The following is a 16,919-nucleotide window of genomic DNA, read 5'->3' as shown; positions in this document are numbered from 1 at the left end:
AGGTAAGCTAATGTACAATCTCCTTAATATACCTCGCATTACCACACCTAATATCAACTCTGATCCACCAGCAATCTCATTCTTAAAAGGGACCATTAGGTGAATGAGCACAAGAGGGTTATAGTCCCACACAAATGACACTTAAAAGTCATTTTAAGCCAAGAAGATGATGTGTCTATGAGCCCCACAGAGCTTATGGATGGAGAGCAAAGAGGACAAGAGAGGGACACCAAAAAACCAAACTGACCAATAAGGACCTCTTTTACTCATTTTAGAAACATATTGAGAATTAGCCTAGGAAGTTAGAATAGGTCAGTGGAAAAAAGGTAGTGTGCAAACATTTGCAAAAACTTTGGTTTATTCCTGCTGTGGGAGACAGGTCTTCAGATGCATGATTTCCAGAGGGGGTTGGTTAGCCAATAATTACAATTCCTAACAGCTCAACTTCATCAACTTCCTAATCAATAATTAACTGCATCATGTATTGTTGTGAAAATTAAATGAGATAACACATGAAAGCACTTAGAAGAGTGTCTGGTACACAGTAAGTTATCAATTCTTTGCATACCACATCACAGTTTTGCATACATGATCCCATTGGGTCATAAGAACTGTGTGAGGCAGGTTTTACTATTCTCATGGGACACTAGCTCAAAGAGATAAGAGGACTTGTCTAGAGTGACACAGCTTAAAAGTGCCAGGTATCTGGTTGCTCTTTGGACTAACATTCCATAATCATGGCTGGCCCAGAGATGGCTGCATTAGCAAGAGTCTCAGCATGCCACCTTTCTAGTTCAACTGTACCTGTAGTCAGGGATTCACGGGTCTCCATGGCCTCTTTGAATGATCTGAGGCTGGAAAACAGGTTTGATGTGAAGGCCAGGGCAGGTCTCACTTCTGACCCTAGGAGCCCGGGTATGGCTTCTGGGGTCAGGAAAAAAAAAAAAAAAAAAAAGGCATTTTTGACATTCCCATTTTCTACATAATACTCTCTCAGCTGCTGCTCCAAGGATCCTTCAGTTACCTTTAATTAATAAAAAAATAATAATAGCTACCAATTAACAAGCACTGTATTAAATCCTTTACAAACATCTCATAATCCTCACAATTATCCTTGGGGGGCAGAGGGTATTGAAGAGAGGTATCCTTATCCCTCTTTAACAAGCAAGGAAATCAAACACCACCTGCCTCAATTAACCCTTGCTCCTGGATACCCCGAGAGCACAGGCCTGGAATACTGGCCTCTTTTCTCTTCAGAGACAGTATAAAACCTAGGGAGGAATTTTGTACTTTTGCAAACCAAGACTGCAAAGGCTACCAGGGTCTTCATTCTGTTTTTCCTCTTGATAATATCCGACTCAGAACAAATCTTCAGGACACCTCTCTCTTAGCCTGGGTACTTTCTCCCTGCTGTCCAGCCAAGGAAAAGGCTCCCTGCTATAGCTGGGGCTGAGGAACAGTCACAGCCACCATCAGCCCCAATGCCTCTTTTAAGAGGGAAGGGAGAAGACAAGCCCAGGAGCTGATATACATAAACAAAATGGCTCTTTTTCCAGGTTGGAGGGGCAGTCAGGCCCCAGGACAGAGGCCTTAGCTACTGATGAACTCACCACAACCTGCTGTGTCCAGCACAGACATTAGGAACAGGACACATAGGGGACTCTCCAAACCAGCCCTGCTCAATCCTCTGAAACTACAACCCGCGAGGATTCTGGCTCCTGCCTACTAACCCCACAATCCCACAGCCTTTCTGATAACTGCTTCACTTTCCCCCACAACCCCTTGATCTCCCATTTACCTCACAGTGCCCCAGGGACCGTATTACCCACCCACTCTTTACGGTATCACCTTGAGTAGCTTCCCCAGGCAGTGGCCAGGCCATTATCAATGAATATTCAGCCATGACCAGCAGGCTGCAAGGGAAGCAGACATTAGATGGCATCCATGGGCAGACTTCCCATGATAGAAAAAACTTGCTCCTTATCAGGGCCATCTCCAAACCCTCAACTTGCAGAGTGCCAGCAAATCAGCAGCAGATCAGGGCACTGCTGGAGAAGGTGGCACTCAAAAAGCACGTATATTGGGGGAAGGGTGCCACTGAGTATGTAGGCTGGTGGAAGGACAGGTGGCACGGACTCCCCAGTGACCCAGGTAGCAGGGTCAGCGAACTCTCTGAAAGGCTGGAATGAGATGGGGACTATGTGTCCCTGGGCAGCCATCAGAACAGTCCCACCCTGGAGACCAGAGACAGGGGCAAGGTGAATCCAGCAAGCCAAGTCACCAATGTAGGGGACAGAAAATTGAGGGGAGAGATATGGGGTACTGCAGCAGCCTGTCTCAGACCATGCACAGCCCACAACCAGAGCTAGAATCTCCCTCCCTACACTGCATACCCCCAATAAACCCACCGCCCTTTAGACACTTTCCACTCTCCTAGGGCGATCCCCCTCCCCACACCTAGTCCCCAGAAAGCCTAGCCCTTCTTGTACTCCTACGAGTGTCAACTTCCAAGATGTGCTCATCTTCTAGTCACCCTAACTCAACCCTTCAGTTTACAAGGCTGAGTACTCTATCCTCAGCTGGCAAGAAAAACAGTTTCTCAGGTCTCTAAAGCACAATGCTGCCTGGAAGACTGAGTTTGGCAACTCTCCACAGGCCCCAACTGGAGCAAAAATCTCCTCAGGCCTGCCTCCAATTGGCCCCCTCCAACACACCTCTCCCAGAGCCAAGCCCCATCCACAGCCCTTGATTTAAACCTGGGTTCTTCCATTCCCACTCAATAGGGGCACACCTGAAATGCCCAGCACACATAGAGCACACTTTGTGAGACTACCAGCTTTAGAATCCACCTTTCCCCAGCCAAGGGGGAGGGAAACTGAAACCATCGAGGGAAGAGCCGCACTCTGCCCTCAGCTCTTCTCCACCTTGACCTCCTCCTTCCAGTAGGCACTGAGGGCACTGGGATAGACAGGCCAGATAACGACCTGGCAGACCCTTTTGCCTTGGCCAACAGTCTACAGATTGTTGAAACAGACCCAGAGGCACTTGTTGAACAGGTGCAGAATTCTCAGGTACTGGGGCTGTGGTAGGGCAGCCCTTTCCAGAAAACTTCAGATGGTCAGTGGAAGACCCAGGTCTCACACACCTGGCCTGGAAGCTTCATCAGGAAGCTGCCCTGGGACAAGGGTGGGAGTGTGTTTGCTTTCAGAAAGCAGAGGAAAGGTACAGGCTGGTTCAAAAGTAGATAAAAACCCAGAGTTGGTCCCTCTCTGCCCTCCCAGGGAGTGGCGGGGGTGGGGAGTGATGGTGCTATCCCACAGACAGGGAAAGGGGATCCCTTCTGCAGAGTGCCAGTCACTAGGGGAACACCAGCATCCTTCTCAGGAAACTGGCTGCAATACCTTGGGCTTAAACCTTGAGTGCCAATGCCAAAAAAGGGAAAGAAAAACCTGCAACCCACCAATCTCATCTCCAGATTCCCTCTCTCCAGCTAGACACATTAATAATTAACTTGCCTACCCGGGAGCCCGCCCGTGTTGCCATAAAAGATGAGTAATGGCACCGGAGCCCCGGCCCCATGCCCGCAAGCTTCTGGGCTCAGGGCTGGGACGGACGCCTGTAACAAAGCCTCCGCATTCCTCCGGGAAGGTGTGTCTGAAACCAGACCTGTCAAACGACAAGAAGCTGCCCCCTTACCTCCCCCTTAGCTGGCTCCCATCAGGAAGGGGGTGGGGGACAGATAAGGGGAGAAGAGATAGCCTCTGCCCAGTCTCTCCCCCCCCCCCCCACCCCCACCGATCAGTGCCCCCAACCACCGCCGATTTCGGGAAGCAGAGCTGTCTGCTGAGAGCTAATCCTGTTACCATGAACGCAGGCTGTACTTGGAGACCCAATTCTCAAAACAACAAGGCTGCTCCCTCGGCGCCCTTCCCGATGAGTAACCCCTAGCCCGGCGCCCGCCCCACGAATTCCCTCGCTGAAACTCCCGCGGCGAGCTGCGGCTCCCACGCGGATGGCCAGCCGGGGACGAACCCGCTCCCGTCACGCCAGCGCCCAGCCACAAAAAGCAACCCCCGATGCAGCCCCTGCTGCCTGCCGGCCCGCAGCCCCCCGAAAGTTACAGCGCGAGGACACACCTGCAGGCCCCCCGCGGCGGTCCCCGCCAGCCCCCCAGGGCGGCGGGGCATGCGTCCCCGGCCGGGCAGCGCCGCGGCTCCATGCGCCCGCTCCTTGAGCCCAGGCCGGCCACCGGTCAGCAGCGCTGGGCGGCGGAGCGCGCTGTGGCCTCAGCGCGCCCGCGGCGCATCGCGCGCCCTCCTCGTCCTCGCCTGGGCCTTCCCTAAGAGCCCACACCCACTTGACATCAGCGCGGATCAAAGCACGTGGCGCAGCGCCAGACGGCGGACCCCGGCGGTCCAGAGCGCGCCCGGAGTGCCGCCGCGCCGCCAGGACGGCGCGTCCGAGCGCGGCACATTCCTCTCCTTGCAGAGGATGCAGCAAGCTGGAGTGGTAAGGAGACAGAAGAGGGGGAGGGAAACCGGCAGAGGGGGCAGGACCTGCCGCCTAACAGCGGCGCTGCACTGGCGCCCAGCCAGCCACAAGCAGACCTTACAGCAGTTCCTGCAAGTGCCCATCTACTGTGAAGACCAGGCTGCAGGTGACCCGGGTTGCTGTTTTCTCCCCGCCAAAGAGAGCCCTGACCTTGAATTCTCTTCCCCAGAATGAATCGAGGAGGATCCTCTCCAACCACCACTACTAAATTGCTGGGGCTGATCCTGACAAGCCAGGAAAGAATGCTTGGTTGGATTAGGTTGCTGACCCCATCACTCAGGAGGCTTCCATGGGGCACCCAGCAAAGCAGATCATACCCTCTGGCTTGTCTCTATACTAGCAGCCTAAAAAGGAGTCTCCTTTCTCACCTCTCTCAACGCCCTTGGCAATGAGGGACAGCTCTCCTGATTCTGCAGGCAATAGGAAACAGCACCGCCCAGCAGCCACACACACACTTCCAATTCACTCATTAACATCCATCCAAATAGTCAAACATTCAAGCATTTATTAATGCTTAGGCCAAGAGCAACAGAAGATAAACAACATTCCTACTCTCATAGAACATATAGTCTAGTCCGGGAGAGAGATGTTAAATACAGTGCAAAGTAATTATAATTGTGACAAGGTGTTAAACGTAAGAGGTGCTATAAGAATGCACATAGGGACCCTAAACTATCTTGGCAGTCAGGAAAGACTTCCCTGAGGAAGTGACATTCAAGATGCTGAGGCAGGAAGAGAAGTTAGAAGTTATCCAAGGGGAAGGAAAGTTCAGGCAAAAGCCCTGGTTATTAAAGTGCAAGCTCCCTCCGGAAATGTTCAAGCAGAAGTGAACTGCCATGCCAGAGACACCTGGGTCTTTGTCCAGGAGGGGTATGGGGCAGCTCACAGGCTCTGGAAGAAAGCCTGGCCCTCTATCTAAAGGGGACCTTATGTCTGCTTTTCATCTCCTCCTGAACCATGATGTCCCAACTCAACAGAAGAGCTATGAACAGGCAGTCGACAACCTTTACTTCTGGCTTCAACTCTATCATCAATTTGCTGTGTAGCTCTACAGAAATCCCTCTACTCTCTGGTTTCAGTTTCTCTAAGATGAGCGTTGGATTAGGACAGTGTTTTTCCATTTATTTTTTTTAAACCATACTCCATTTTAGATATACAAATGTCATTCCGGTCCTGTAGTGTCTATAATGAAAGACATCAAATCATTTTCAAAATCTAAAATTATAATATGAAATATGCTTTTAAAACTACACATGCCCTTTAAATATTAATATTCTATCTTTAGATACCTGCTGAAGACCTGGAGGCAGGAGTAAAGAAATGGTCTCTAAGCTTACCCCTTTCCTGTTATCTGTCCCTGTCCCTCCCACATAGACCTGGCCACCAGCACTTTTCATCTCTAGCCTCATTTTGTTCATTCCTTCCAGGATAAATTGACCATACAATGAAGAGAAGCCCTAGGTCATCCAAAAAAGAAGGCATATTGTGAAAGACTCTTGAATGTTAATTTCCAGTGATGCTGGGAAATAGACACTTTGATAGAAGCATACAATGTTCCTGGGGACAATTTAGCAATATGAATTAAAAGACTTAAAAATGTTCATATCCTTTGAACCATCAATTCCACAGCTAAGAATTTATCCTCAAGACATAATTATGGATGAACACAAAGATTTATCCACAAGGATGTTCACTTCGCCATTTTTAGAACAGCAAATAATTGGAAATAAACTAAATGTACAAGAGACTGCTTAATAAACATCTTTACCACTAAATATACATATGCAACTTTATTTTTTTTACTTTTAGTGTTTTTTTAATATGAAATTTATTGTCAAATTGGTTTCCATACAACACCCAGTGCTCATCCCAACAGGTGCCCTCCTCAGTACCCATCACCCACCCACCCCTCCCTCCCCCCCACCGTCAACCCTCAGTTTGTTCTCAGTTTTTAAGAGTCTCTTATGGTTTGGCTCCCTCCCTCTCTAACTTTTTTTTTTTTTTCATCCCTTCCCCCATGGTCCTCTGTTAAGCTTCTCAGGATCCACATAAGAGTGAAAGCATATGGTATCTGTCTTTCTCTGTATGACTTATTTCACTTAGCATAATACTCTCCAGTTCCATCCACGTTGCTACAAAAGGCCATATTTCACTCCTTCTCATTTACATATGCAACTTTAAAAATGATACACACAGGGACACCTGGGTGGCTTAGTTGGTTAAGCATCCAACTCTTGATTTTGGCTCAGATCGTGATCCCAGTTTGTGAGATGGAGCTGTGTTGGACTCTGCACTGAGTATGGAGCCTGCTTAGGAGTCTCTCTCTTCCTCTCTCTTTCTGCCCCTTCCCCATACATGTGCACACACTCACTCTCTCAAACTTAAATAAAAGTGATACATAGAATATTTACTGAATTAAACAAAACAAAGGTTACAAAACAAATGATCCAATTGTATGTACACATGCAAGTGCATTTTGGGGCAGCGATGGAGGGAGCAGGAATCTATGGTGGAGTTGCACTGTGTTCATTTTTCCTACTTGTTGACTCAGAACCTACCCCCTGGAGCTAAATGTGATGCTCCTATGGCATGTTATCCTCACAGGTAAATCTATGAACCCACAACTCACAAAAGCTTAATATTACAAAAGCTTAATATTAAACAGAATGAAATGAGGCAGGCAGGAACGCAGTTCAGTTCTCCACCACCATCCACTCATCATCAGGGATTTGATAGTAATATTAAAGCCAGACTGATTTTTTCCCCCAGACTTCTAATTTCATATAGATTTTTTAGTTGTCCTTTCCTTGAGTCTAGTGCAGTGGTTTCCAAACTTCAGAGTGCATAAAAAGTGCTGTCCATGGTGGTTTAGAGTAATTTTGATTTTATGAGATTTTTTTTTTCCCTTACACTCTGAGTTTAGAACCTAATCATGGTATGAAAGAAAGAAGATGACCAGAAGGATATCTACCAAAATATTAACAATATTGGAATTTCTGTTGGTTTTTATTTCCTTCCTTGGGATTTTCTGTTTTCCAAGTTATCTGACAAGAAACATATTTTTAATCAGAAAATAAAATGTTTCTTAAAAATAAGTGGGTTAAAAGCGCTCCAAAACATAAAAAGAAACTATGCCTGGACGTTAAGAGGGGTGCCTCTGACTATGCCCTTCATATCCCTCCCCTCTGCAAGCTCCGATACTGCCCCAGTTGGTGCCCCAACACTCAAGGACAGACAGTACATCGTCGCTAGGATACCATGCAGGAAAACCTGGCAAGAAGATTATTTTTACATTTACCTCCTAGGCTGTGCTTATAATGATGCTTAGAAGCTTAGACTAAAGGGTCCAAAATGAAGCAGCCATGACCATCCACTAATGGAGCTGTCCCCTATTCCTGAAACTCTCTACCAAATAAATCATCAGAGAACATGTACAGCACATACCTTTCGTCTTTAGGACTAAAAGCTGTTTAGTCTGCTTTTCACAGACCTGGTGACGCCACCAAGTACACTGGTAAGGACCAGAAGAAAAACAACAAGCCATAATACAGACTGGGTTCAGCCAGTAACTAGTTGGGTGATCTGTGCCTCAGATTCTCTTCTGTTAAATAGCCTAATAAAAGCTCTTTTCTTTTAAGGGGGTGGGTATAAAAGCATTAGGACAAAGTGAACAGCAGGGCCTCAGTGTAGGATGTTATTATTTAATGAAAGTATATGCTGGGACTTTGCTGGGGAGAAGGGAACTGGCTAGCTCTGGGTCCTTTGACACAAGGCTGGTAAAGTTCAACTAGTCTCACCATTCAAGCTTTCCAAGAAGCTGGGTGCACACACACTAGATGTGGGAGTGGAGGTGGATAAGACAACGGTGCTGACTTCTCCTAGGGCACAACTCGGGAACTCTGAAGTCAAGGACAGAAGGTAGGTGGTACCCCAGGTTCCTCAAAAACACAATGGGCAAAAACCACCAGGGCAGGATCTAAAGATGAGGGATGCTTGTGTTATTTGGTCACTTAAATTCAATAATCATTTAATCCCTTACCAGGCATTGTAACTACCCTCCGTCTTTGCTCAAAATAAAACATGACTTCCAAGCCAGAGACAGCTGCCATTAGGTTACATTTTAAATCCACCTAGAGTCTAATAAAGCTAATTTTACTGTTATGGTATCTATTAAACATGGGGCCTTTGTTTAGAGAGTGAACAGAGGGGAGGAAAGCATAGACATCAAGGGCTAGGAATTTTGATCATTCCAGAATTGTTTCTGAGAAGAAATAAGAATAAACCCTATTTTTACAAATAACTCTAGGGTACTATCAGATTGTTGTCTAATCTTAAGAGTCTGTTTCTGGGCCTGAGGGGCCAACATGGCGAAAAGTAGGGGGATCCGAACTTCCTGCGTCTTTCAAACAAAGAAGGGTTGAAGCCAAAGGACTTTGAACCCCAAGAATATGGGAGGAAAAGAGACTGAGTCACTACCAGGTATAAAAATAACTCTAACAGGGACAAATGTTTCAGAAGGTCCACTATTGTACAACTATCCAGCCCCCTTGAGAACAGACCAGCCCCCCACAGTCAGGCAACAGCTTAGGGACAGAAACAAGGCACTCTACTTCACCTAAGTGGGAAATATTGAACAAACTGACCAAGGAAGCTAACTTGGACCTGGGACTTGGAGCCTAAGGATCATTAAGACGGGGTTGGGGGGTGGGCCTACTTGCTCCATGATCAGAGACCAAAGCCACCCAAATAAGTTTTGATAGAATGAATGACCAAACATATAACTTTATAGATTTTTTTTAATAGAGAAAGCCAAATCATGAAATAGCTAATTAGCTAGAACACATGTCTATGACCAGTGATCTTCATACATCCATTTTAATCAGTAAAACCTCCAAGTGATTGTTTTAAAAAAACCAGATTCCTGGGGTGCCTGGATGGCTCAGTCAGTTAACTGTCCAACTTTAGCTCAGGTCATGATCTCACAGTTCATGGGTTCGAGCCCCACATGAGGCTCTGTGCTGACAGTTCAGAGCCTGGAGCCTGTTTCAGATTCTGTCTCTGTCTCCCTCGCTCATGCTCGCTCTCTCTCTCTCTCTCTCTCTCTCTCTCTCAAAAACAAACGTTATGGGAATGCAAGCTGGTGCAGCCACTCTGGAAAACAGTATGGAGGTTCCTCAAAAACTCAAAATACTCAAAAAACTCAAAATAACTAAAAACTAAAAATAGAACTCAAAAAACTAAAAATAGAACTACCTACGAGCCAGCAATTGCACTACTAGGCATTTATCCATGGGATACAGGTGTGCTGTTTTGAAGGGACACATGCATCCCCATGTTTATAGCAGCACTATCAACAATAGCCAAAGTATGGAAACAGCCCAAATGTCCATCGATGGATGAATGAATAAAGAAGATGTGGTGTATACACACACACACACACACACACACACACACACACACACACACAATGGAGTATTACTCAGCAATCAAAAAGAATGAAATCTTGCCATTTGCAACTACGTGGATGGAACTGGAGGGTATTATGCTAAGTGAAATTAGTGAGAGAAAGACAAAAATCATATGACTTCACTCATATGAGGACTTTAAGAGACAAAACGGATGAGCATAAGGGAAGGGAAACAAAAATAATATAAAAACAGGGAGGGGGACAAAACAGAAGCGACTCATAAATATGGAAAACTAAGGGTTACTGAAGGGGTTGTGGGAGGGGGGATGGGCTAAATGGGTAAAGGGCACTAAGGAATCTACTCCTGAAATCATTGTTGCACTGTATGCTAACTAATTTGGATGTAAATTTTAAAACATAAAAAATAAATGTAAAAATAAATAAATAAATAACATTAAAAAAATTGAAAAAAATAGATTTCAGGTGTCAACCCCTAGAGAATCTCATGAAAAAAGTCTAGGGTGAGCCCAGGAATTTGCATTTAGCAAGCACCCAGGTGATCTGGCTGTGTGTAGTCTGGAGCTCACACTTGGAGATATTTGATGCTAAAGGGCCAGGAGGGCCTAACACACCTGTCTCCCCTTGACTTCTAGTAGGCATCACCCAAGTAGGCTTGAATCAATTCAAAACAGAATCTGAATGAATCCAATTAATACCTCTTGTCAAACCTCAACAAAATTACAACAAAACTAGGGCATGATAAAGAATGCCAGTACAGGGATAATACACGGAAGCATTTAGCAATAGGAAATGCTCTAAAACTGTTATCTTTTATTTTATGCATTTTAGAAAGAGAGAGAATGCAAGTAGGGAAAAGAGGCAGAGGGAAAGAGAGAATTCTAAGCAGGCTCCACACTCAGCACAGAGCCCAAGGCAGGGCTCCATCCTATGACTCTGGGATCATGACCTGATCGAGTTCCACATTGGGCTCTGCAATGAAAGCATAGAGCCTGCTTGGGATTTTCTCTCTCCCTCTCTCTCTGCCCCTCCCCTGCTTGTGCTCTCTCTCTCTCTCTCTCAAAATAAATAAACTTTTAGGAAATAAATAAAGGATGAGGATAGTATACTTTTGATACCTGTCTCATCTCACCTTCTACTCATAAGCCAGGTAAGAGCTCTCTGAATTCACTAGTGTTATCACCTAAAAACTCCACAGACTCAGCCAGACCTCAGTTAAAATCTGGGCTCAACCCACATGCCAGCTAGGTGGCCGTGGATACACTTTGTCTTCCCTAAGCCACTATTTCTTCAGCTCTAAAATGGGATTTAAAATACCCACCCCACAGTATTGTTATGAGGATGAAAAAACAGAATTGTGTAAGTGGGACATAGTAGGTACTAAATAAATAGTGGCTATCAATCATTCAATGGCTAAACCTTTATTAGGGCCTTTTACAAGTCAGGCCAGTAGTAAGCGATAAGAGAGACAGAGAGACAAATATATAGATAGTAAATAAAAAGTTTCAGAGATTGACGTGTGCTATGAAGAAAATGAAACTGTAATATAATGGCGTGAAATGGGGGCTCAAGATGTGTCACTTAAACTAAGATCTAGGGGAAAAGCATTCCAGGCACAAGAGCAGGTGGGAACAAACCAACGTACCCAAGTGGGTACATTCCTGGGATGGAGGAAGGGCAGTGAGGCTAGAAGTCAGTGACCAGTGGGGAGGACAGTAACAGGGAAGCTGAAGAGTGAGATAGCAGGAGTTATGGAGGGCCATATCATACCTGGCAGGAATTTGGATTCTCTTCCAGATGCAATAGGAAGCCACGGGAGGGGTTATAAGAAAAGACCGTGCCATGGAAGAGGCATGATCTAATTTTCTTTCTAAAAAGACTTCTGTAGGGGTGCCTGGGTGGCTCAGTCAGTTAAGTGTCTGACTCTTGATCTCAGCTGAGGCCTTGATCTCAGGGTGGTAAGTTCAAGCCCTGCAATGGGCTCCATGCTCAGCTTTAAAAAAAAATTTTTTAATTAAAAAAAAAAAAAAAGACTTCTGTAACATTTATATGGAGAATGGCCTGGGGATTGGAACAATAAATAAAAACCTAATATTTCCTTAGTGTTTAAACTATGTGCTCTGAACTGTCCAAAGAACTTTATATGTATGATATTTAATCCTCATGAAAACTTGCAATATGAGTACAATTATTATCCCAATTTTACAGATGACAAAATAGTCATAGATTAGGTAGACTTGCCCATCCCAGTGAGTAGAGGATCCAATATACAAACCCAGATGGTCTGATTGCAATGCCACTCCAAAGCCTTGAAAAGAAATGGGGGAAACCAGGGAGACTAGGTAAAAACACCACTGCAGGAGTACAGGCAAGAGAGGGAGATGGCTGGCAAGATGACTACATCGTCAATGCTGAGGGAGATTCAGCTGTACAAAATGGCTCAGTGGCAGTAGCCAATTCCACTACTGACAGGACTTACGACGGGGGGAAGGAAAGAGACAAGCAAAGTAGACTCCTAAGTTTTTGGTTTGAGCAACAGAGTGGATACCAGTGCCAATTTCCTGAGATGATTAAGCCTGTAAGAAGAACAAATCCAAAGGGAGGGGAGGCATTAAAATGAATCAAGAACTCTGGTTTGGATACATGAGATCTAAGTAGTCTATTAGGTATCCAAGTGGAGAAGTCCATACGGCAGTAAGTTGTGGTCATCTCCACTTGGGAATCTCATCATCACATGACTCCTTAGGGTCTGTGTGTTGGTGAAGATGGGGGAAGAGGACTCTCCCAGTTACAGACCTTTCTGGTTGGTTGTAACAAGCAAGGGCAGAGCCTTATGTCAACTTGCTCTGAGGCTGAAAGCACCCTACGCAGCCCACCCTCTGTGGTCCAGTGAAGTCTGCATCCCAGCTCCATTCTCTGAGCCAGCTTCCTGGGTACCAGATCTCTGAGAAGCAACGCAGAGCCTGGAGGTTCAGAAGAAGAGGCTGGAAATAGGAACCGTGGAAGGAAGATTATTGGGCATCCTGCTGGCTTGTGAGAAGGGAACTTCTGAATCCCTCCCTTCTGCTTCAACACTTTTTTTTCAGTCCTCCTATCATTGAAGCCCATCCGGGTGTGAGTCCCTGGAACTGCTCACAAGGGCCTGAGTGTGATGATAATGAAAGGGTTTCCAAAATAAGCCTCCCACATTCAGGCTTCCCAAATCCCTGGCTGGCATCCAGGCTACAGCATTCCCAGAAAAACAGCAACCTCGCTTGATAAAATACCTTCAGTACTGACACCTCCGTGGCTCAGAGGAAATGGGTGTATGCTAGAGGTCAGGTAGAGGTTGGAAGAAAGAAAAAATGGCAGTTTTTAAAGTTCAGCTGAAATGTCAGGAACACAACGCAGCCCATGTTTACACAGAGCTTTCCAAAACTGAGACCAGCTTCCAAGAGCTTTTAAAAAATGGCTACATCAACTTGTCCAATGAAATGGCTTTTTAGTTTAACAGAAATAGACCTGGGCTGTTCTCATTCTCCTTGTATCCTTAGGCTTAATCTCCTAACATAATTTATACTCAACTCTGGTTGGTCCTTGTTTTATTTTTTATTCACATTTTATCCCTTTCTCATAAGCTGCCTCGAATCCACTGTGAAATAGGATAAAGCAGTAGATGAATAGACAAATAATGCACAGTCTTGACCATCCTGGATGTTAAACTTACAGAACCACATCATCAATAAAGGCTGTTTATCGTGAATATTAATTGGAGGTTAGGGGGAGAAAACACCCAAATTAATATGTAAAACACTGTAATGTTTTGATCTCCTTATGTTAAAAAAAAGAGTCTGGTAATAATTAACACGTGTATTTTTCATATTCGTCTGTTCCTAATTGTCTAAACAATAATTTATGGGGCAAAAGGAGTAAAATCTTATGTCCTACATAGGTACCATTGATTTTGTGGCTCTTACCATTCAAACTGGGAACAGGATGCCAGGTCAATAACCGAGATGCTTCATCTTCCACATAAGAAACTGTCAAAGCCACTGAAGGAGATCGGAATCAGACTCAACCTAAATCTATCCACAAACAAAGCTGGAATGTCAGTCCTTTCTTGGCATGGGGAGGTAAACACACGACAATGCCTACTGCTATTCTCTGGTGTTCTCCTAAATGCAGAAACAAGCTCAAGAATATGAAATAGCCAGCAGCCTGGGAACACAACTTTGGAGACATAAAAATTATTAGGTTTTCTAAATCACTGACATGAGCCAAAATCCTTACTGAGACTAGTGGGCCAAAGATAGAACCAAAAGCCTCATCACATTTACAAACATCCCCTTAAGTGCCTTCTTCTTGAACACTCTCTCTAACATAAACCTGAATGCAGCAATTATTCAGATCCCCATGTGCAGGCAGCAAATGTTTTTGAAGCTCATTCTCAAGGGAGCAAAGGAAAAATGGTATTTTTGACTAACATTTTTTTATCATCAGAAGTTGCTGGAACCAGTGTCTTGGCACTCCAGAGCACACAGTGATGACAGATGCTTACAGTGTTCACCCTGAGGACTTGCAACCTTGTAGAAGAACAGACAGATCAAATTATGCCTTGTTGTAGTTTGAAATGTGCTTTATTGCCTTCTAGGTTTTTGGAGATTGACACTCCACGCAGAACACGGTAGGTGGCAACACTGAGCCATGAGAATATTCCATTTGCCAACCTTGCTGAATAGAGAAAGTTTAATGTAATAATGAACGCCATTCTAAAAATTAGGTCTCTATTAAAATAATGACAACAGGCACAAAGTCATTAAAAACACATGCCTGACAAATGTGTTATCAAAAGCACCATAAAATGTACTTTCTTGGCATGCTGTCATTTCCCACCTGCACTCTACCAATCATTGGGCAAATCCAATTATTCCTGGAGACAACCGAACTAGGCATCTCCTCTCCTCTTCTCCCTAGTGACTTTTATGAAAATAATATTCAACTTTAATGCTCCTGCACTTCAGGAGACTATGTGACAAGTGCAATAAACATATTCTCTGTGTGCAAAAATCAGGGAAAATGAGATCTGAGACTGCCTTTGCCAACCCCAGGTGTAGGCCTTCCTTCCCCAAACTCAAGAGAGACTGGAATGTAACAGCTGTCAGAAAGCAGCAATGGGCTGTGCCAGAAATACTCTGGCTGTGCAGCTCTAATTGCCAAGAGATAAGAACCCATAACTCACACAGACACTTGTGGCTTAGGCTCAGACACAGCAGACAGAAAGGAAAGAGCATGCGCTCTGGAGTCAGATAGATCAACATTCTGACTTTTACCCACTCTGTGACCTTGGACGAGCTGTTTCCTTCCCCAAACCTCAGTTGCCCTCTTTTGATAGGACTGGCAGCAAGATGTACCAGGTGGCTACTACAGGACTGGACTTATAGCAAGAGTGCAATACACTGAAGCTATTGTTATTAAAAATCCCTGAAGGGCACAGTGGAGTAAAATGAACTTGGGGATGTGCTGGGTACCATGGTGGTCAAGCTCTCTGCACAAAAGATAGATTGCAACCTTGAAAGGGCCGCAGTTTTCTGTGAGACCTACAAGGATCAGTCACATAAAATCCCTGGCTGCTTTTGCCTTCTTCACTTGGTCAAACAAGTATTTACTGAGACCTTACAGTGTGCCAGGATTATGCCAAGTACTGAGGACAATATGACCCTGACCTCTTGAGGCTTATCGTCTAATAAGACAACTAGCTTTCAAAATAAACACATGAATAGATGTAAATGTACATCTGTGATGAGTACACAAAGGAGAGGTAACATGGCCACCTAAAATGAGGAAATTGGCCCAGTCTGAGGAGATGTAGGATGACAAGGGCTTGGCAAAGACAAAGAAGAAAGCTGAAGAGGGTCTCATTCTTCACACTCTCAGTGGGCTCTACGTAAAATATTTAACTTAAAGGAATAAGCTAGGAAACTCTTGGCTTCCTCTTAATGACTAGGATGCTTTTCCTTTCTAACAGTAAAATCCAGAAAACCCACTGTCCCCTTTTTGTTTTGGCTGCCAGGAAACTCTAAGTCAAATGTGAAGCTCAACAATAATACAAACCCTTAACGCACGAGTATTCATATTCTCCCTACCCTCCTTGGTCTGTCGTCTTCCACTTCCTTATATTTTCCCTGATCCTGATTTCAAATTCCTATTTGCACTTTATCATCATATCTAGTGTTCATGGATCTTGGATGGAAGGAAGCAGGATACAGAGACTTACTAATACTCTTTCTAAGGCTAAGGGGCTGAGATGGAAAGAATTAACAGAGTGCCCTTTGTGTCTCTGCCTGGCGTGTTACCCCAGAGGCAGAGAAAGACATGTGGCTTGGTCCACTTTTATACAAGCAGTGTGTTCCTTGTGATTGTGTGATCTAGCACAATGGTGCTTTTTCCCAGAGCCACTTTATCATGTTATATTTTTGCCCTAACAAGCAGCTTTCTTTTAGCTCATTTTTCCCTGAAACATTCACTGACCTATATTTATAGTGTACCTATATTCTGGATATTCCAGGATAGGAGTTCCCTTCTCCCCTCCTCCCCACTGTTTTTGTTTTTGTTTTTTTTTACAATTTTCTGTTTAATAAAGGAAGCTCATTAAATATATAACTGGAGTATTCCCTTTATACCTCTGAAAGGCATGATATACACAAACAAATCCCTCAACAGACCATTCCTCACGATTTTTAAATCAAAAAAAGAAAACAGTCATGGTCCTCTTGTGATAAATTAATGTTCATGTTGAAGGTTGAAAACAGAATAGAGATGAGGAGAAGGGAGACAGGCGGTTACTGATTTTCAGTGTGCCACTGATCTGCACCATTAAAAAAATAGAATGTTTTATGAGTAAAAGATCCATTTTTTGTAGAAAACTCCATTCTTCTCCCTGGGAAAATAAAATCTTTGTAAATGA

The 16,919-nt window shown here is 44.6% G+C and overlaps 1 protein-coding gene across 11 annotated transcripts in view; it reads right to left on the bottom strand.

Annotated features, from left to right (window-relative positions):
- PLEKHA7 (pleckstrin homology domain containing A7) overlaps positions 1 to 16,919 on the bottom strand; it is a 220,939-nt gene that overhangs the window by 136,814 nt on the left and 67,206 nt on the right. Inside the window, exon 1 of one of the 11 annotated variants that reach the window (XM_078433277.2) lies at positions 4,137 to 4,330. The exons of the other annotated variants lie outside the window; for them this stretch is intronic. Within the exon in view, the coding sequence (XP_078289403.1) occupies positions 4,137 to 4,219 (83 nt within the window). The 5' untranslated portion in view covers positions 4,220 to 4,330. Of the gene's footprint in view, positions 1 to 4,136; positions 4,331 to 16,919 lie in introns of those variants that run through there. 11 annotated transcript variants of the gene reach the window in all.

Source organism: Panthera onca, chromosome D1 (genome assembly GCF_046562875.1).
Source record: "Panthera onca isolate mPanOnc1 chromosome D1, mPanOnc1 haplotype 2, whole genome shotgun sequence".
Taxonomy (NCBI): Eukaryota; Metazoa; Chordata; class Mammalia; order Carnivora; family Felidae; genus Panthera; species Panthera onca.
This window is presented reverse-complemented; position numbering and strand designations above follow the sequence as displayed.